The sequence below is a fragment of the Macrobrachium nipponense genome, chromosome 5, assembly GCF_015104395.2.
Source record: "Macrobrachium nipponense isolate FS-2020 chromosome 5, ASM1510439v2, whole genome shotgun sequence".
In the NCBI taxonomy this organism is placed as follows: Eukaryota; Metazoa; Arthropoda; class Malacostraca; order Decapoda; family Palaemonidae; genus Macrobrachium; species Macrobrachium nipponense.
In genome coordinates, this window is record NC_061107.1 from 12,939,879 (window position 1) to 12,962,583 (window position 22,705).

The 22,705-nt window shown below is 37.2% G+C and overlaps 1 protein-coding gene across 8 annotated transcripts in view; it reads right to left on the minus strand.

Annotated features, from left to right (window-relative positions):
• The window catches only part of LOC135215210 (Ig-like and fibronectin type-III domain-containing protein 1), a 485,867-nt gene that overhangs the window by 6,275 nt on the left and 456,887 nt on the right, over positions 1–22,705 (minus strand). For all 8 annotated transcript variants that reach the window (XM_064249702.1, XM_064249709.1, XM_064249708.1 and 5 more), the window contains 14 exons: positions 21,872–22,078; positions 18,220–18,701; positions 17,772–17,947; positions 16,153–16,421; positions 15,128–15,338; positions 14,423–14,545; positions 13,552–13,675; positions 12,323–12,504; positions 6,944–7,057; positions 6,262–6,436; positions 5,288–5,434; positions 3,888–3,999; positions 3,142–3,341; positions 1,270–1,451 (listed from right to left, as the gene is read on the minus strand). In XM_064249702.1, the coding sequence (XP_064105772.1) occupies positions 1,270–1,451; positions 3,142–3,341; positions 3,888–3,999; positions 5,288–5,434; positions 6,262–6,436; positions 6,944–7,057; positions 12,323–12,504; positions 13,552–13,675; positions 14,423–14,545; positions 15,128–15,338; positions 16,153–16,421; positions 17,772–17,947; positions 18,220–18,701; positions 21,872–22,078 (2,704 nt within the window). The remainder of the gene's footprint in view (positions 1–1,269; positions 1,452–3,141; positions 3,342–3,887; positions 4,000–5,287; positions 5,435–6,261; positions 6,437–6,943; positions 7,058–12,322; positions 12,505–13,551; positions 13,676–14,422; positions 14,546–15,127; positions 15,339–16,152; positions 16,422–17,771; positions 17,948–18,219; positions 18,702–21,871; positions 22,079–22,705) is intronic.

Genomic DNA, 22,705 nt, shown 5'->3' on the forward strand with positions numbered 1-22,705 from the left:
GGTTCCCATTACATAAGTTCTTTGTAAGTGTCTATCTCTGGAATAATGCCCATCAGTATCTGCAACTGATATACAATGCTGCATAGAAGGCTACATGTGTCATCCTTTCCCTGCTCATGCACATGAATGCAAATTCTGATATGGAACCTAACAAACCTCTCACCTACAGTCTTAAGCATCTTAAATAAAAAAAAAACAATGGTATTTATCTATGTTGGAAAAAATAACAAATTTTCAACTAATTTGCTTTTCCCTAGATATACAAACCTGAAGTTTTTGTTATCACAATACAGTATCTTATCAAATAAATCTTGCATTATCACTGCTGATGCAGGATACCTAAGTGTCTCCATTCTGCAGACAGGGTGATTGAGCAATAACTCTTCCACTCACCTACCTGTCATCACTTAACTACTTTTTATAACAAGCTTTGATAACCTTTTTCAGTGAATGCTCTTATATTATACAAGATTGCAAGTTTGTATAGCTACTAAAACTGGTGATGATGATGGTTAACTGCTACCCGTAAGCAAGAAGATATTTCTTCTAAACTATACATACTAAATAAGCATGACTCTATGAGTGAACGATCTAAACATTTAGCAAGTTTCAAAAAAAGATCAAGTTATGGACATCAAAACTGCGTCCATAATTGCATCTCTGTAGTTTTCTTCAAGTATTCTATATGCATTCCATAATCAACATTCTGGGCTGACAGTTTCTCTTAATTTACATATATGGCACATTTCTTCATTGAGAATATGGGCTTCAAATAACATCCCTGTATCTTGAGATACATTTTTTCCTCAGAGTAACTACCTTAACTAGCTTATGTAAATAATAGGTTTGTAATTTGTGTGGACATGGACACAAGGGTTGTATCTTGAAATGGGATTTACATGATCATAGAGAACCATGGAGAAAGAGCAAAATATTTATCTCAAAACACAGGTCAATGAAAAAAAAAACAATTCTAGTGAAAACTGGAAAAACTACTTAGCATTAAGGAATATCATGATCTGCCAAGATATTAATCTGCCAAGATATTAATAGTTTCTTAATACTGAACAACTTTGAAAAAAAATTTTCTCTTTGGGTACAACAACATTTGTTTCCAAGTTATTAAAATGTACAAAATATTTAATTTTAGTCATGAATGATCACAGAATATAAAGTTTTATATTACCATACTTCCTGTCTAAGTAAGTTTTTATAGTATGCACTAACAGTACCCCTATCTTGCTTTACATAAAAAGTTTTCTACATTACCTGAACAGTATCTCCATTTTGTTCTCTAATATAAGACGGATTCTCAAAGGATATTCCTCCATTAGCGGATCCTTTTCCTCCAAATAAGTGTTTCTTACGAGCAAAGAACACTGCCACGACCACTGTAGTAGTCAACAACACTACGACAACTCCACCAATTGCTACTCCTACACCAGAGCTTCCTGGAAGGGTAAGATAGTTTGGTTAAATAATGAATTCTGTGTCAAAACTTGAATTTCACAAATGAGATGCACTGTTGTAGGGCCTAATCAGAGTGAAATCATCTCTCTATTCTTTCAATACAACCTCTTAATAGTAATAGGAGCGGAATAGGGAAAAGTAAGACAGAAGAGAGTAAATACTAAAAAAAAAAAAAAAAAAAAAAAAAAAAAAGCTAGGCTATTGGTAAACAATTGTGTGCACAAACTCCCAGGATTAATAATGTGTAACCTTCATGGCAGCTAACTTGGCAGCCACATTTTACACTGTCCCTCTTCAATTGGCTTACACGCTCACACATTTGCAACAAGCTCATTTCTGGCTATAGCCTTGCATGAATCTCCTATAAACTCCTTCAAGACCAGCTCTCTTGTAACCAGATACTTGTAACAAACCAAAATTCATGCCGACAAACTATATCTTCACAAAGGAGCGATCATCTGAACATGATAAATTCACCATATCAGATCAGCACTGACTTGCCCATCTGTGACTCTGTACCTTTTTGCCATGATCTGTATTAGAAAAATCTGACTATAATCCAAGCACCGGGACACTTTCAACCATTCAGTGCTCAAGATAGTGAAAAGAGGGCTGAAGTGGTTGGGAAGCAAGATGGAAGAAAGGAAGCATGAATGAAGGTATAGTAAAAGGTTAAAAAGTTGGTTCAGCCTGGGGCTGAAGGGATGTCGCAAAATAACCTTTAGAGTTACCTCCAGTACACTGTGTAAGGTGCAGGCAAAGAAAAGAGCTTGTAGTAATTAACATTAAAACCGGAAACAAAACCAATCTGGTATAATTGCAAAATACCCTGTGTTCTTTTCTCTGTCTGGAACCAAATCTACCATTACAGTAAAAGAGGACAACTTCTCTTGCATTCTTCCTTTTGTATCCAGGCTGTTACATTGTAACCAGAATTCTCTTGGGTTGACGTGAAAATAATCCCAAGAGAACCCCTTTCTCCAAGCTAGCCCCTTTCTTCCATATCTTGCCTTAGGTGGCCACTCCCTCCCCTCCATAAAACTGACAGATACAAATGGCTTCAGTTCCTCGAAGCTATGACCTGAATAAAAATCACTGGAAGCAGAATTAGAGGAGTACCACTAGATTATCATTTCACCTAGGAATTCTGCAAGGATCTCTGGCGTCAGTTGCTACCACTATTTTAGTTGAAGTTGCCACATGGCTTTTATATGTACCTTTATCTATGCATGGAAGGCCCTGTAGCCAAACCATGATAAACTACTTTGCTGCCAAGGGCATTAATCCTCCATACAGTCTGGATGATGAATCAGATTTCAATTTAATCCTACATTATAAGTTATTCTGAATATCATCAAAACCCTCATTAATAATGTTTACTTTAAAGTTTCACTAGGAAAAATCATCAAAAAATGCAATGCTCATATGTCTCAATCTCTGAGATTTCGGGTCAACATAGCTTGGACAGAATTAGTTAACGGTCATGTCATGGCAATGAATAGCTCCGCATCACCGGTGAACTGTAAGATGAACGCTGAAGAGAGTAAAGAAGGCATTCACGAGAGTATTTGCATACAAATTGCTGAAATAAGAGCCTAAAGTCGTATTCTGCCTAAAACACATTTCTTGAAGAAAAAAATAAAAGAAGTTACGTAGACAATGAGCCCTTACCTTGTAAATTGGAAGACGTCACATAATTAGAACTGTGAGTGAAGTTGACTGTAGGCGTGAGAACAGAAGTGCCCTGAGAGTTACCAGCCTTCACTGCTATCTCATAGGTCATCCCCTCCTGGAGACCCTTGATGGTCATTGAAGTCTCTGAAGTATCGTTCTTCATAGCAGTGCGGTTGCCAAATGGTCGCCAAAACACTCTGTGAAGCACAGGTCATTATTAAAAAACAAAAACAAATGTACAGCCAATTATGATATGGATTTTTTTTTTACTGAAGACAGTGCAGGGTAAAAGTCCTTTCAGAATGACTCCTAAAGCACAGTAATTGATCGAGAAGATATTCACTGGTAGTTAATACATTACTAAACCACAGTACAGCCTACTGTATCAGAAGGATCACAAAAACCATTTCCATTAGGAAGAATTTTGGCACAAGTTGTCTTGTCTTGATGTATAAACATAGTATACAATGACAGAAGGTTTACAACAACAGTGAAATAGCTCTTTTTTTTTTTATCACAAGGTAGTTCTTCTGTTGAATGCTGTCTACAATTCCTGTATAAAACCGCCAAGATTTTTTTGGAATATCCAAATGTGGTTAGGAGAAGAAAACTAAATCTTATCATGGCAAATTAGTATCTCAAGATTGAGCTACTGTAAAATTTTGAGATGAATGACCTTCACTGACACTTCCATTAGTTTCTGAAGCTATCCTTCTCACTCGAGATTTCAGAGATCAACTCACCTGTACAACTCAACAGCTTGAGGATTCTTCACAGGTGCCTTCCATGCTACATGGGCACTTGAAGAGCTATCGCTTATGATACTCAAGTTCTGCGGAGGTCCAGGTAACATACCTGGCGAATAGGACATTTACTTGTAAGTAAATCTGTCATGGAAGTAGGTAGCTGTGTTGTATGTCACTTGTTTAACTTACTTTCTCCCACACATTTATTTAAACATTTTGCAAGTTGTTCATTTTCACTTAATGTCTTCTTAATACAATGCAGAGAAGTTACCATGACAATGATATATCATATACTGTTAGTCTTTTTCTCATGATACAAAGATGTCAATTATAATATACACTGTGTTAGCACAAGCCAGTAACCTTGAACACTGTTACTGCACCGCAAGAAGTAATGAAGTATATTGTACAAAACCTGGTTGTGTGTCTTGTCTTTATCTGATATTTAAACGTGTTAATTCATCCCTGCAGATTATCCAGTCAATAACACGTTTTCTAGTGCAAAAGTCTATTTAATACCTACATATTTCCATTCAACGCTCTGGGAACAAACCCCTTCTAAAATGTTAGAATAAAATCGCACAATAAAATCACACAATGTAGTCTACATAACAGCCCAAATTATGTCTTTGGCGATGTGGGATCCGGTAAAAAAGAGTTTAAAATAACAGACACTAAAAGTGGTCAAGGTCACACAATATTAGCAGGGCAACATGTCCGTAGAAACCGTTATTTTTTTAATAATTTTTCTTTTATTTAACAAATGTTCAAAAATTACACGAACAGCTCTATCAAAATGAATGACTACTAGAAACCAAGTAATTAACTAGATGAAACTTAATACACAAAGAAGTTCTATCAACAAACTTACTTCACCCAACTTGAAAAATTTTAAGGGGATAAAATAAATATAAAAACCTTGCGATAGTGAAGTTTGCAAATAAATCAGTCTGAGAGAGTGGTGCTACGAGACTATCAGCATGGGCGCCCGCAGCATATTTACCAAGGGGGGCCAAAATATTAATAAACACAGATAGTTTCCGGTATCAAGCAGGCAAACACTTTTGACCCTTTGAGCTAGCAGGTTAATTTCAAAAACAGTATCAGCACCTGCATTTATTTAATGAATAATGCAATTATATATATATATATATATATATATATATATATATATATATATATATATATATAAATTTTTTTAAGGATTTCGGGGAGAGGAGAGGGGTCACTTGCCCTTCTGTGCGAGCGCCCATGCTATTAGCCTAGACTCAGCCTCAAGAAATGTTTCAAGGGAAGAAGACGCCATGTCTCGAAAATAAATCAAGAGAATACAACCTTACGTATTAAAAAATTATTATTCGAGGTTATTTCATATATACATATATAATCCTTCTTACCTTTCCCTTCGTTGAAACAGGTGAATATCGGCGGAGCCCATTGGAGCACACACAGATTCTGGCGTGGAACAGGCTCTCCTCGACACCAGTCCAGGCAGTGTACAGGCACACCTTTCTGACTGCAACAGCTTCTGTGATCTGATCCATCTAGAATATAGTAGGAAATAATGTTTGTGACTTCTCAGTGGGAAAACGTCGGATTATTTGTTCTTATAAATGAAATAATTGCACCACCAGATACCCACCAACTCAGGAAGACTTGTCTGAGAAGGTGCAGTTGACCCAACAATTCTCCTGCTTTTTCTTGCTGTATCCTTTCCCTGCGAGTTCATATTCGGTGAGAAGTATCATAGAATGTATAACACATTTCAATGTAAGGATGAATTACAATACACTTTCATCCTGTTCTTTTAAATCATGTGAGATTAGTACTGATTACTATTGTTACCAACAAACCTTTGGTACCCTCTTTTCTGTGGAACTTTTAACAAACCTTTGGTACCCTCTTTCTGTGGGACTTTTAGCAAACCTTTGGTACCCTCTTTCTGTGGAACGTTTAACAAATCTTTGGTACCCTCTTTCTGTAGAACTTTTAACAAACCTTTGGTACCCTCTATCTGTGGAACTTTTAGCAAAACTTTGGTACCCTCTTTCTGTGGAACTTTTAACAAATCTTTAGTACCCTCTTTCTGTAGAACTTTTAACAAACCTTTGGTACCCTCTTTCTGTGGAACTTTATGGCAAAATGACCGCAGGAAGAAGAGTGGCGAATCTCGGCCAAAACCATTCAATAATAATCGACTGGATGGTGTTAAATCTTAACCAGTCAGTTTACATAAATAGCACTGCTTCAAAACAGCAAAAGTCAGTAACTTGAACACTGTTACTACACCGCAGGAAGTAATGCAGTCTATTGTACAAAACCTGGTTGTGTGTCTAGTCAGTTCAGAAGCTTAAATTTGAATAGACCTTACCTGCAGCGCACTTCATTAGTTTGCTGAACTCAGGAATGCACTCCTCTCTGTTCATGACACGCTCGAAGTTCAGTTCGTCGAACGAGCAGGCATCTGCGCATGCGTCGGAGACATTGTTCACTCTGCAACATTCCGTTACGTCCATCTCGAGCTTGATGGGAGTTTTCAATGTTATCTGGAAAGTATCGCATGAAACCTCAAATATAACTGTAAAGTATCGCATGAAACCTCAAATATAACTGTAAAGTATCGCATGAAACCTCAAATATAACTGGAAGTTGTAAACAGCAACCGGAATATAGGGCAACAGAAAATGTTAGGGAAGAGGGGATAATGTGGAGTGACTGAAGTAAGTAAGTAAGTAAGGTAAGTAAGTAAGTAAGTATATATATATATATATATATATATATATATATAGATATATATATATATATTTATATCACATAGCCCAGTTAAAAATTTAAACGAGATAACAAACTTAATATAATACGAAACTAAATACACACCCAGTCAAACAGACTGGGACCTCATCTCGAAAATCAAATCGCTGTTATATCACAGAAAACAGGTAAACAACGTTTCCTACGTGCATTACAGGGATTAAATGAAAATAAGAGAAAAGCGTTAGATCTAAAGTGGACAATCTTTGTTTTCCTCTTCTGTTACGCTCAGGATAACTCACCTTCGTGACGCGTGTGAATGTTCCGAAGGCATTTCTGGCGAAGCAGTAGTACAGGCCAGTCTCGTTCTCCCCGACTGTCTTGATGGACAGCTTCATGCTGTAGATTCCTCTGCCCTGTGGTAGAGGGAAAAAAAAAAGAATGTTTGACTTGGAGGGACTACAACTAAGATGTCTCAATGGCAGAGGCACAACGATCAACAAAGTGTACGACAGAATGACTAAAATTCGACTATATCAAGCCATCTGAACTGACCCTGAAAAAAGATTTTTCAGAGGAACTTCACAGATGAGGCAACTCTGGCAGAACTGTTCAAAGTTCCGACACTCCACTCATTATTATTTTTCTCGAACGTGAGTTGGTAAGTTCAGGAAATTATATAGTACTTATGCTTCAGCAAAAAAATCCAGATTTTAAAATATGAATAGCACCAGAAGGCCAAAAGCGCAATAAACAGAATTTTAAAAACTAGGTAGCAGACTACAGCACAAAACATAACATTAAGACATTACTTACGCAATGAAAAATGAAAAATAAACAAAAGTACAAGATATAGGTTCAGCTGATTCCCAACAGAGAACGACCACAATGTCCAACTCAGACCTACGTGAAATATATAAATAAATACATTTTACTGCCTGATACGGTCACTGGAATTAAATATTTAGCGGAGAGCATATAAATGCTCAGTAGTATAGTCCACAGTCAATAAATGAGCCACTTACAATTTTTTTGTCGCTATTTTAGATATAAGCTAGCCATTGTGCTGGCACGGGCTCTTGCTCCTAGAGCAGCCCCTTCAACAGGGTACAATTATACTTTTGGCTATATAGCTGCCGCGGATAGCTGAAGACTTAACCAAATCAAACTTACTAACAGGCTCTACGAGCATAAGTCGCCTCTTACTTTACTTCCTACTTTTGAACCTCTTTTTGCACTTTCAAGTGGGCATATATGCAAAAATTGGGCAAAAGCAAAGACGTTTGACGTTTATTCAAACTTTTTTTTTTTTAATCACAGTTGAAAGCTGACGTCTACAACGACTTCCCTCACCGTTCGTTAGCATCGTTCGCCCAACTTTCAGCACGTACAGCGCATGCGCTAGAAAGGGCCACTTGTGAAATCTATTTACTGTCTCTCAGAGACCTACCAGTTAGGCAACTTTTTCAGCAAATTAAAACTTCAACAAAGTTCAAACTTTGAAGTTCCCGGATTTCGTCCGTCTCACCCCCTCCCCCTCCCCCTCCCCACCCCCTACCGTATTGCCCTCTCGAGATGGTTTCACTACAACAATGGATGCTTATTTCAAGTGCAAAGGAAACAGAAGTTTTCACACTGAGTAATTAAAGAATTATTCGTTTAGATGCTCCAATACACATATTACTTGAGATGCCTTAGACGCCCACAAGCATTCACTGGACACAAAAGTTTCTGTCTTATTGGTCCAAATTAAGTATCACTTCGACAAAGTACAAATACGTTGAACTTTTCAATTTCTGCAAGAGCAATTTTTTTTCGAATGCGCAAAGCCTCCTTTACTTACATTTACAGAAAAAAAACAGGTAGGACTCAGTGTCCTTAAATAAGATAGGTTAGGACATATCTCTGTGGGTACTACAATCACACTTTGTTGGGATGTGGGAATTGGAAGTGGTGGTTAATGGGGAAGAGGGGAGGAGGAGGGGGGGGAGTACCCACAACCCCTTCCCTCATATAGGGTGTACCCAGGTTAGTAATATTGCCATACTTTCCAGCACAGAATATGAAAACCTTACGTACATTAACTTAATGGAAATAGACATTCATTTAAAGGAAATTAAGTACAGTATAAGCACCGAGTTACATACTCACTCCTAAGGTCAATAGTGTTTTTTTTTCTAAATATTGATTAGTAGGTCATTAAATTTCAAACCAAAGGATATCGTTTATTCACCCAAAATGGAATTGGGTAAGGGAGAAGTTATTTATGGGTCGTCTTGCCAACTTACATGCAAATAAAATTCGTATAGAAGTAGTCACCGACACGTGAATATTTCACCGGAGATAATCTCTATCTATTCATAAATCAGTCGAAATGATTTTAAATATTATCGACAATGTTGTCATTAGTCATACGTTCGACGTCTAGAAACTACAGAAATAATAATACTTTGTTGGTTATTTTATTTTAACTTCATTTCTCATTATATTTTTTCAGTTAGCGACTTTCCTCGTGAGAAGGTCAGAGAACCATGTTTACTTCGCCTTAATACCTACTTTACATTTCTTTATGTGCAATACTGTTTTCAACATAAATTTAAACAGAGCGCACAGAATGTTAAATCGTTTAGGAATTCAACACATGTATCGAGCACTAAAACACATATACCCGTTGGTCTTATTTAATAATAATATGATCCATTTTCTCTCATCGGTCTTGAGGATGACACTTCGTATTCAGTTTTCATATTCCTTCACTTTCCTTTCCATGCTGTCTTCCTTGGATATAAAGTTCTCGCGCTAAAACACGTTCTCTTATTGTCTTTTACTTTAAGAACCTTTCACATTTATTTCCCTTTGTTTTCAGTATGTGACACCCTATTCATTTTTCCATATTCATTCACGTTCTTCATTCCAACTTGTTTGTTTGTTTGTATGGTGTTTTTACGTTGCATGGAACCAGTGGTTATTCAGCAACGGGACCAAAGGCTTTACGTGACTTCCGAACCACGTCGAGAGTGAACTTCTATCACCAGAAATACACATCTCTCACACATCAATGGAATGCCCGAGAACAGAACTCGCGGCCAACGAGGTGGCACGCCAACACCATACCGACCACGCCATTCCATCTTCCTTCGTATGACTAGGTTATTTCACTGTTTCGCTTTTAGTAATCACATTCGTTCTGAATAAAAGAAAAAAAAACACGAGAACCAATTTGATAAACGAAAGAACTTTCCTTTCACGCTATTCAGAGCAATCATGCCAAGCGATCTTTTATTTCTGCCTTGAACAAAACTTCGTTCATTTTTGTGTTGTTGAACAACACAGTCAATTTCCACCAGACTTACAAAGGCACTTGATAGCTCGACATTGGCACCTATCTTCTCTTTGCTTTGTCTAATTCTTAAGCACTTATTATTCACGTGTTTCTTGTTTGAAATTTCTCTTGGTTGTTTAGCGTTCCCTTGTGTCTTCCATTATTCACGATAGTTGTCGACTTCTAATTATCCCAGCTAGTACTTTTAATAATAGTTATTAAAAGTATTAGTTGGGCATCAAATAAGCTGCAACAGAGACGACTGCAATGGTTTGGGCATGTTATATAGAGAGGAGGGGAGGATTCTGTATGTAAAAGAACCATGAACATGGAAGTGCCGGAACAAGGAGGAGAGGTAGACCAAAAAATGAGATGGAGAGACTCAGTTAACAGGGACATGTGGGAGAAGAACGTGAGAAGACTAATTGATTTATTTGTTAGATCTTACTGGCGTCGCAACGTGAGAAGACTAATAAACAGCGACCCCATATAAGGATGGGAAAAGCTTGAAGATAAAGATGTACTTTTCATCATAAAATTTGGGTCCAACGTCACTAAACTACTCAAATCATAAACGAACCTAAAAAACATATTCAAGCAAATATCGTCGAAGCTTAGCACTCACAGCATTAAATTCAACTTTTTTGTACGAAATCTCAAAACCTATCTTATAAGAGTCCTTCAGAGTTCCCCCACTAAACCATACCACTAAATGTTTACAACAACGCGGAGTAGATGGCGCTGCTGACGAATAAACAGTGCCAGACTAATGCCAACCAAGCTACAGACCATTATCTGAAGTAAAAAAATTCGAAAACGGAAGTGTGAAGTAGTTAAAAGGGGGGGGGGCTGTTTTTTTCAGTCTGGCATATGAAAGAGGACCTGGCTATACTATCATTACTCCCGCTGCTGCCAAAAGGCGTGGACACTTGTATGGCAGTTTTAAACTGACATACATACGTACATACATATATACATACCTTAATGTCTCTTACACTGTTTTAAGCCTTAATAACCTTATCAACCTTTGGCGCTGAATGACCCTCCTCAGCCCAAATATACTAAATTTCATACATTCATTAATTTCCAATAACCTTTTAAAGCTTATTCATTCATTCCTAATAACCTTTTCAAGCCTACAAACCCTACGCTCCAATCTACCAAAAGAAGAAGAAGAAGAAGAAGAAGAAGAAGAAAAAGAGAGAAGGCTAAGAGTGGGCTATAAATCACAAAGAAATCGATAGACTTTATCCTCAACATATCCCTACCCTTATTTTTTTCTTGGAGGCCCTCCAATGGACCCTTCCAAATCTGGTCTTGCTTCTATTTTTTTCGTTTTGTTTTTTTGTTTTTGCTACGGTACCCATTTTCTTTACAGTTCTACATTCTGAAGTTTTCTTTTCTATCCAATTATTTCTGGGTTGCAGTCTTTTTTTTCGCCTGGTTTACCTTAATTCTTTATTATACCATGATAAGGTTTCTTCTAACGTCAAGGTTTTCCACAATGTTTGTTTGTTTGTTTGTTTGTATGGTGCTTTTACGTTGCATGGAACCAATGGTTATTCAGCAACGGGACCAACGGCTTTACGTGACTTCCGAACCACGTCGAGAGTGAACTTCTATCACCAGAAATACACATCTCTCACTCCTCAATGGAATGGCCGAGAATCGAACCCGCGACCACCGAGGTGGGACGCAAACACCATACCAACCACGTTTTCCACAATGACCAGACACTGCTGATTGTATTTTCAGCTAAACGTTTTAACATAAAACAGGAAAAAATTAAGACAAGTTTTAGCTAAAAGTTTAAACATAAACAGAAAAATTAGGACAATTTTTAGTTTAAACGTTTTAACATAAAGATAAAAATTATGACATAATTTTTAGCTAAACGTTTTAACATGAAGAGAAAAATTAGGACAATTTTCGCTAAACGTTTCAACATGAAGAGAAAAATTAAGACAATTTTTCGCTAAACGTTTTAACATAAACAGAAAAATTAGGACATAATTTTAGCTAAACTTTTTAACATAAAGATAAAAATAGGAAACAATTTTCGCTATACGTTTTAACATAGAGAGAAAAATTAGGACAATTTTTCCATAAACGTTTTACTAAAGTTAAAAATTAGGAAAACTTTTATGCAAACGTTTCAAAATAAACAGGAAAAAATGAAGACAATTTTCAACTAAACGCTTTAACATGAAAAAAAATTAGGAAAATATTTAGCTACACGTTTTAAAATACCGATAAAAATTAAGACAATTTCTAGCTAAACGTTTCAACATAAAGAGAAAAATCAGGACACACAATCTTTGAGAAGGACGAGAAACGAAGTGCTGGTATTTCTACTCACCGACACGATCTCCGCAGGATGGTGGATGACGTAATTCCCTCCGTGAATGACGGGGACTCTGCCCTCAGGATCCCTCCACCAGACCAAAGACGGCTCCGGCCAGGCGTCCACTTTGCACTCGATGGTCACCGAGTCCTCCTGAGTGACCCGCACCACGGGGTCCGAGGCGATAATTGGACGACCTGTGGCCGAGTGGAAAAACACCCAGGTCGTTCAGAGATAGGTCATGGTATTCAAGAATACTATAGTACAGATTCACATTAACTCTGCATCTGATGTCTAGGCCAGTCCCTTACGACGATCCTGATTGGCTGTTGATAGGCCAATCACAGGGCTGGAAACCCTCAGTCGCTCTCGAGTGTTCACATAGGCAGGATTGTTCCACCTCTCCTGAGGGACACTAGTGAAATACGTAGCCCTCAGGAGAAGTGGAACATACATCCTGCCTATGTGAACTCTCGAGAGAGACTGAGTGTTTCCAGCCCTGTGATTGGCTTATCAACAGCCAGTCAGGAGCGTCGTAAGGGACTGGCCTAGATCTTGGATGCACAGTTGATGTGAATCTACTATACGTAGTTATATGTAGGGTGTAGTGTTTTCATGATAAGGATGTGATCGTCAATTTACCATTCGATATGGAGAGGTTAATTTCCTCATTTTAAAGAGAAGTTTTCAATAATAATAATAATAATAATAATAATAATAATCGTCAATGCACCATTTGACATGGAGAGGTATGACATTCCTCTTGTTTCAAGGAAGGTTTTCAATAATACAAATGATGATGATAATAATAATACTAATAATAAAAAGAATCGAACATAACTGTGGATTTGTTTCTCCAATAGTACTACTACTACTACTACTACTACTACTACTTCTACTACTACTACTACTACTAATAATAATAATAATAATAATTCTTTTCTTCAGCGAGGAGATTGCAAGACGAATTGAGAAAACTCTTTCCAAGTTAAATGCCGTAGAATTAGCAACTATTTTCAATAATAATAATAATAATAATAATAATAATAATAATAATAATAATCCCCATGTTTTGGAGCAGGCAGACACACTAACATTGTAGAAGTTTTCTGCACACTTGGTTCATCCTCAATTCAGCAATGACGATACGAATTTAATCATGAATACTTTCTCTTCTATGAAGCCACGCCCCCTTTTAGGAGAATTGACTTAAAATAAAATAATATAAAATGAAAACTACTTACGAGATATTCTTATTGTCTTGGATGCTTGCATTGGGGTTCCGTAGCCGTTGTCGGCGTAACAAGATATGTCCGTCATGTTACGCGTTACGTTAGGCACGACGGTTACCATATGTCTCGTAACATTCTGAAAGCAATGTGGGATTTCGATTAAGTTTATAATATATATATATAATATATATTTATATATATATATATATATATATATATATATATATATATATCTATATATATATATATATATATTATATTTATATATATATGTGTGTGTGTGTGTGTGTGTATATATATATATGAAACGTAACTATGACAGTGAATATTTAATATATAAGTAATGAAAGGTCTAACAGAGCCTAACTGTAATTTAAATTTAAAAAGCTCACATATCACGAATTATATCAAGGAAAACATCTAAGAAGCAAATAAAGAACATCACCTTGGAAATATTAAAACTAATGAAAAAAGGTCAAATTACATTTCCTATCACAAATCAAGTTGATAAAAACTGGATGAGAATTATACCATTTATTCTATTTACTTTATTCAACTTGATTATCAATGATAAGATTACTACCTCACGAATATCATTCATAGTAGAACAGAATACAGGGTTGAAGCCAAAGGCCAAGTTCTTGGACCTCTGAGGTCAATCAGCGCTGAGAGTGAAACTGACAGTAAGAGGGACTGAAAGGTGTTAGAGAAAGTGGAAAGTAAGACGGAAGAAAGAGAATATGAACGGAGGTAAAGTAAAAGGAATGAAAAGAGTTGCAGCTAGGGGCCTAAGGAAGGGACGCTGCAAAGAACCTTAAGTAATGCCTACAGTGCACCGCATGATGTGCACCAAAATAATATTTAACGAAGGTTCATCACTCACCTGATTGACCAGCAGACCAGAAATGTAGAGAGAGACAGTTGGGGGCGGCGACCCCATGGCGATGCAAAGAACTGTCATGTTCCCTCCTTCAACAATCAGGTTGATTGGGTGGATTGTGGGTTTCTGAAGGTAGAGTAATAATAATAATAATAATAATAATAATAATTCTATATTTATTTCAGGCTGCAGAATTTTATTTTTCCATTTAAGATCACAAGAAAGTAATAATAATAATAATAATAATAATAATAATAATAATAATAATAATAATAATAATAATAATAATAATAAAAAAATAATACAAATAATCATGAATGCTCTGTGACATTAGTCTTTCTGAGAGAGAGAGAGAGAGAGAGAGAGAGAGAGGAGAGAGAGAGAGAGAGAGAGAGAGATTCTCTGTATTAATAATAACTAATATACTGAAAAAACATGTAGTTTTTCCAAATATTTTCGAACATATTAAAAACTTAAAAATTGGAGAGAGAGAGAGAGAGAGAGAGAGAGAGAGAAGAGAGAGAGAAGAGAGAGAGAGAGAAATAATCAGTCACAATCACTGCTAATGTTTTCAGAAACATCAGTAAAAATCTCATGAATAACAATGGAAAATTATCACAAGAGAGAGAGAGAGAGAGAGAGAGAGAGAGAGAGAGAAGAGAGAGAGAGAGAGGGGGGGGGGTGTCCTAAAACCTGAACAATCCTCACCTCCACAAAGGCAGGATAGGCCGGATCCGTCCAAGCGAGTAACGTTTCCGAGGGGCGACTCTCGCCCATGTCGTTAATGGCAGTTACGAAGATCACGTACTGGGTGTTCGGGGTCAGATTCTCCAGGCGCAAAGCCGTGGGGCCGATGATGTGTTCGTTGTATTTCCCAGGGGTCTCGTCGGATGTGACAGCTTGGTAGTGGATTTTGTACCTAGGTGCGAAAAGAATTGATTCTCTTAACATCTTGCCAGAGAAGAGAATGAGTCGCCAAGTATCGTGAATATGATCATCTTTCAACTAGAATATATGATGACCTTTTCCTACCTGAAGGAAATGATACACTGATCTCCAACACAGGCATCCTGCACCAAGTAAGGATTAGTACTCATTCACTACCTAAACTTTTTACTAAATGTTAAGCCATAAAATTAAGACAATTCTTAAAGCAGTGACCAATTGTAATGGCGAAAGTTAACACAAAACGTGGAGAAAGCGTAAATACAGATTAATTTGGCAGATACTTATAAAAGAATGTTAACAACGGTCTTTCCATCATACGGAGCATTTAAAGACTCCAAGTAAGAAATGCAAGGCATATTTAAAACCAGATATGACACGTGCGATCTAGTTATCTAAGGAAACGGAATAGCATATCCGACACAAAACGGGATCATCTGACGGTCGGATCGAGGGCCATACACTTTCAAAAATGTATGTCCAACAATGCGTATAATACTATTTGAGAATTTATGGCCAGGCTGGAAAGATTGACAAACAGTCTGATATTCGCCCATACATATTTACGCCAAAGTTTGATCATACACCAGCTGCATTCTGTGGCAGTGTATGATCAACTATGTTGGACATACATGTTTGAAATTATGTAGCCAGCCATACTCCTACTAATATAACCTTGGAAGCTGCTGAATCTTTAGTTTACTTACTTAGACCTGTCAGTAAGCTGAACCATGGCCATTTTCCTACAAATACAACACTGGAAGCTGCTGAATCTTGAGTTTACTTACTTGAACCTGTCAGTGGGCAGAGCCAGGATAGGAGGCTGCCAACCGATGGTGAGTGTAGTAGCGGTCTTCGCTTCCAGCACGACGCTGTGAGGCGGCGACGAGACTCCAGCTATGGAAGTGCCATTAGCCGATTCCGAAGTGACGTTGACTGTGATTACCGAAGACGGGAGAGACATTCCTTCCTCATTAATGGCAACGACGAAGAAGTTGTACAGGGACCCCTTCTTCAGGTCCTTGACCTCTGCCACTGTGTCTGTTAGATTTTGAGTCTGGTGAAGAGGATGAAGAGCGGTTAATTTGGAGCATAAGTAGGATTAAGGGCTGAAATAAGGTAAGGTAGCTGAATTACTTTGCCATTCTTGATAGTGTCAAGCTTTCGTGTCATCTTTACGTATGGAATATGCATTAGGGGATTGCTATAGTCACGTTACTAATTCAAGTTGCAATTTCAGTGAAATGATAAAAAGAACTAAATAAAACTCGTTAATGAAAAACACTACAGCACCACAGAGGCCTCATTTAAATATAATGGAAGACCTCTGCACGGAGATATAGAATTTTAATAAAATATTTTGACTGAACAAGATTGATAAGGGTCTATATGATGCAGTGCAGATGAGCACTTGAGACATTCACCGAAATAAAGAGGGAAATTTACCGATTTTTGTTTATGTTTTTTATGCCGAAAAGCCCCGTGGTACATGATGAGTACCTGTACCTTAAGGATTAACATAAAAACATTAAGAAAAGATGCTATTTCTCACATTATTTCAGCAAATTTTACAAGTTATCTCACATTTGCTGATTCATATAAAAATACCCTTTTCCCTACTGTCCGGTCTAAAAAATTTCATGAATAAATATAATTTAAATGCGAAGTTCTTCCATAGAGGTACTATCTTATTTTAATAATAAGTTACTCAAACTCAGACATTGAGGGGGGAAAATAACTAAAGACACTCACATTATTGTGGGCGAAAAGAGCTAAAGACACTCGCATTATTGAGGGCGAAAAGAGCTAGACACTCACATCATTGAGGGCGAAAAGAGCTAAAGACACTCACATTATTGAGGGCGAAAAGAGCTAAAGACACTCACATCATTGAGGGCGAAAAGAGCTAAAGACACTCACATCATTGAGGGCGAAAAGAGCTAAAGACACTCACATCATTGAGGGCGAAAAGAGCTAAAGACACTCACATCATTGAGGGCGAAAACAACTAAAGACACTCACATTATTGAGGGTGAAAAGAGCTAAAGACATCACATTAATTGAGGGCCTGAAAAGAGGCTTAAAAGCACTAAACATTTTGGGAGGGCGAAAAAGAGCTAAAGACACTCACATTGTTGAGGGCGAAAAGAGCAAATAAAGACACAAAACATCTTGAGGGCGATTAAAGAGCTTAGAGGGAAACGCCACAAAATTAAATTGAGCGAAATAAAGAGCTTAAAGATCACTCGCATTCTTGAGGGCCGAAAATGAGGGCTCTAAAAAGAAAAGGGCAACTCCAAACCATTCAAAAATGAGCGGCTGACAACTAAAAGACACTCACATTATTGAGGGTAAAAACAACAAAAGACACTCACATTATTGAGGGCGAAAAGAGCTAAAGACTCACATTATTGAGGGCGAAAACGACGTGCGACGCAGAGTGCTTATCGACAGACTGGTAGTGAAGCTGGTACATCGTGGCGTTGGGTCCCTCCTGAGGCTCTTGCCATACCAAGGTGACGGAATTATCGGTGACCTTGGTTGCGTGGAGGATGGTCACAGGGCCAGGCAGGACACCCACACCTAAAAGCAAGCGTAAGGGAATTTTTTACATTTATTGTAAATTAAGTAATGGCGAGTTTATATTTTATGTAGTGGTTATTTTTACCTTGGTTGAACCTGCAACACTTATGGAAAAGGGGCTTCTTCAAGGTACGAGTCTCATGTAATGTCTAACTAGCAGCGAATAAACAGTATTGAAGAGATTCTCAAGGAACCATTTTGCATTGAAAATATGAACTATTTTTTTTCCTAAAAAATGTCTCACACCTCAAAGGAAAGCGGGGCTAACTCACCTTCCTCAAGGCACATCATGATGTTGCCAATATAAGGCATGCAGACGGTAGGGGTAGCTCGATCGGCCACGAAAGCACCAGAGCAGACACTCATGCAGGCAGCTGGCACGCCCCTTCTCTTGCAGCAGGGGCGGTGGTCCCGCCCTCCGACGGCGCATCGCAGCATCTTGGATAGCTCCGGGGTGCACGTGGTGGCTAATTTGCGCACGTGGGACATGCGTGCCCGGTAGTCACAGAGGGGCATGCAGCCGGGGCTGACGTTGACCTGGGTACAGCAGGCGGAGATGTTGTAGGTCGTGTTCTCGAGGCGCTGTTCGTGGACGATGGTCGGGGTCCTGAAGATCACACGCTCGGACGGGTCGCCCGTGCCGTGCTTGTTCAGGGCCTGGACGTACACTTCGTACTCCGTGCCCGGGCACAGGTTTTCCAAGACGTACGGAGGCTGCTCTGAGAATCCTATGGAGTAAGTCACGTCGGAGATCCTGTGGGCGGGGAAATGAATTGGAATGGATGGACGGTACTTGGTTATTTACCTGAGAGGGAAAAGGCGAATCAAATATTCCTTTATAAAATTTTAAGGAAATACCCAACTTAAGCTGACTGACATGTGGTTGACAATGGTCCCCCCATCCCCACGCCACAACCCCATGAATAACAATTTCACACAACTGCAATTATTCTAATAATGGAAAACCCCAAATGTTATCGATTAAGAATATTCAGTATCTTAGCGAACCTCATCTATCTGATGGGGGACGGAATGTAAGATAGTAGGAGAATAAAGGCGAATTAACGACATTAAGTCAGGGATTATGGCTTTTTGCGGTTCGTCAATTTCATAGCATCTGTTTCCAGGTGGATATGTCGCTCTGAAGGTTAAAACATTAAGTGCAGAAGTCTTAAGATTCCAGCTACTTTGATGATTTGTGTCGGGCAGTAGGCATCGCCTGACCTTTTTATATTTTAGAGTCCTGGGTTCCATCCCGAAGTGAATCAGAAATTTATTCCGTGTTACACACGTGAATATATATATATAATATAATATTATATATATAGATATATATATATATATATATATATATATGTATATATATATATATATATATATAATATATAATGTGTGTGTGTGTGTGTCTGAAACTGAAATTTCGTACATAATTATTTTCAGGTGGAAACTAAGTCCAAGGTCTGGTCTCCCCATCCTCCTAGAATCTGTCTTTGGAGGAGATTCAATTTTGGTGCAACTTCCGCTGGACTTTTTTGTTTTTATTTGTTCTTGTCCTCAGACAAATAATAGTTAATTGTGACACAAGAAAACTCTTCAGCAATTAGGGATCAGCTCCCTTATGTCCCTTATCGTCACGTCTGTCTCTCTCTCCTGGGGAGAGAGAGAGAGAGAGAGAGAGAGAAGAGAGAGAGAGATTTTAAGGTTCCTAATGCGCTTAATATAGCCGTATGGCCCAAATATGCACTGTCCCTGAGTAACGGAGGAAAAGAGTGAGAGAGAAGACAAGTCTTGTATTTACGTACACTAGCATACTACAGTTTACAAAATTATGCATATGGCACGTATGTATGAAAGCGTGTTTCTGAGAATGCAAGTTTAAGTAATGCTTGTAAAATTTCTTGGGATATTTTTAAAATTAGCTGATGACCACCATAGAGAAATTAACATTATCACGAAGATTGAATCTACAGTAACACAACACCATCTCACGAACGCTAGTCTCTTCCTGTTGGTCTGAATATATGTATGTATGTAAGTGAGTAAATATGTATGTATGTGGGTGTATTTATATAATTGTAAACAAGCAGTCATCACGAACGAATCCCCTGAGCTGGAATATTCCTAAAGATGATCTTCCACGATATCTAATCCAACACTTTCTAATTTTCCCTTTCCATCGCCATTCTACTACATTTCATTGTTGAATTTTGATTCAGACTTGTTTGGGGGACTTCTGAAGTCTACCATCTCTTTGCTTTGTTGATGCTTGTATCGACGCGATGTAGAGTTTTACGGTTAAGTTGTTGATAAAATATTTCAAATTTTCTACGGGATTGCCAAGGGGACATCCTATCTTATCCTAAATTGACAATGTGTAGTTTATCATGATCCATAATGAGGGTGTCTATGTGTGTGTATGCGTATTATGTAGGTGTGTGTATATATATGTATGATATATATATATATACGTATATATATTAATGTAGTATATATATATACTTATATATATATATATATTTATGTATATATAGATAGATAGATATATATATATATATATAGATATACTATATATATATATATATAGGATATAATATATATATATTATATATTATATATATATAATATACTATCTATATATATATATATAAACCTATACATATATCATATACACAATGTAATGTTCGTTCGTGTGTGTGCAGCAATGACCACCACTCGATATTGAGGCCACTTCCAAACAACTTGAAGATTTAATGACATCCACGATTATATCCTAGTGATAACTTCCCTGTCTGTACAATTATCCACCTTTAATTATTAATATTAATTTTTTTTTTCTTTTTAGTTTCTTAAAGTGACCTGCCAGATCTCCGCTAAAACCACGACGTCCGAAATAATCCCATCATTACTTCCAGCTTTCAATTACCTCGGCAGGCACTCGACAAGAACTAAAATAGGAAGAAGAAGAAAAAGTAAGACTGGAAACTTGGAAGAAAACTTTACCTCAGAATTTATTAAAACTTTTCTGAGGGTAATTTAGGAGCCATTGAACAATGCTTTCTATTCTTTACTCTTCTTTTCTCGTCTGTTATCATATTCTTTACTCTTCTTTTCTCGTCTGTTATCATTTCTTTTTCTCTATCTTTGGATTTTTAGTGTGAATAATTCTTCTTTTAACTTTTTTTTGTGTCAGTCACCTGGAGAGGGGACTGGTATCATTTTTTAGGATAATTAACGTTAAAGAAGAGGAAAAACTATTATTAATGTCAAAATGATAATGGTTCCCGTCGATAATTCAGAAACCTGATAGTTGATAATTATACAAATTAGTTGAATAATAAATAACTAAACAAATAAATTAATCAGTAAATTACGTTAATTATCACGTAAAACCAATATGTTTATCATGGTACATGCACTAAATTTCAGTCAGATGTCCCAAAGACCGTTATGAGAGAGAGAGAGAGAGAGAGAGAGAGAGAGAGAGAGAGAGAGAGAGAGAGAGACTTGGTGGGGTAAAATATGAAATGAGCTCGAGAGAAAAACACCTCCCTGTTTCAAGCAGCCACTTGTGGTCTTGAAGAAAGACCCAAATTGTAATAATAATAATAATAATAATAATAATAAATAATAATGATAATAATAATATAATAATAATAATAATAATAATAATAATAATAATAATAATATAATAATAATAATAATAATAAAAATTGCGTGTGTAACGAGCAGAAAAAAACCTATTTTGCAGTTCATATATTAAAAATTTATGAAAATGTCTAAAATATGAATCATGCTAAACCTTAAACCTTTATGTCCCATTCATTCGTATTCTTGCTAGTAACTTCTTAAATAATGAGGCAGCCTCAAACAACAGAACCACAATAGAACTACCTTCCCTATCTACTCTGGACTCTGCATACTTACCAGAGACTATCACAGGTGGGCTCTGTCAAGGGCCTGGAAAGCGTATGGTATGACGTCACGGAATCCCCAAGCAGGTCTGGTCGAACCCAACTGATGAGAGCGAAGGTTGGATGGATGTTTGACACGGATATCGTCTTTGGGTTGCCTGGAAGCACGTTGTAGCCCTTCATAAGGCAGCTGCGATAGTCGTTGAAGTATTCAACACATCTGTTGCAAAGAGATAGTAATGACATGTATTCTTTCGTTTCTTTTTAAGGGCTAGACTTGGAAAATATAACACTAATGCTTTGACAGGAAAATACTATGAACACTAAACTGCTTCGACTGGATACTAATGAATACTATCCCCCTGCTTGAAAAACATTGGGAAAATACAATGAACACTAACTGCTCGACTTTGGAAAATACTATTAACACTAAACTCTCGACTTGGAAAATACTATGAACACTAACTGCTCGACTTGGAAAATAATATGAACACTAACTGCTCGACTAGGAAAATACTATGAACACTAACTGCTCGACTTGGAAAATACTATGAACACTAACTGCTCGACTTGGAAAATACTATGACAACTAACTGCTCGACTAAGAATTACTATGTAAAACTACTGCTTAATGAGTTTTAAATACTATGAAACTAAATGTTTCGACAAGGAAAAAATTATGGACACTAACTGCTAGACTAAGAACTATGAAAACTAAGTGGTCGACTAAGAAAAAGCTATGGAAACAAACTATTCCACTCGGAACAAAAAAAAAAAAAAAAAAAGTCAATCTAAAACTTTACAAGTAAATACTTTTCGTACTAAAAAACCCTCTTATGATTGGAAA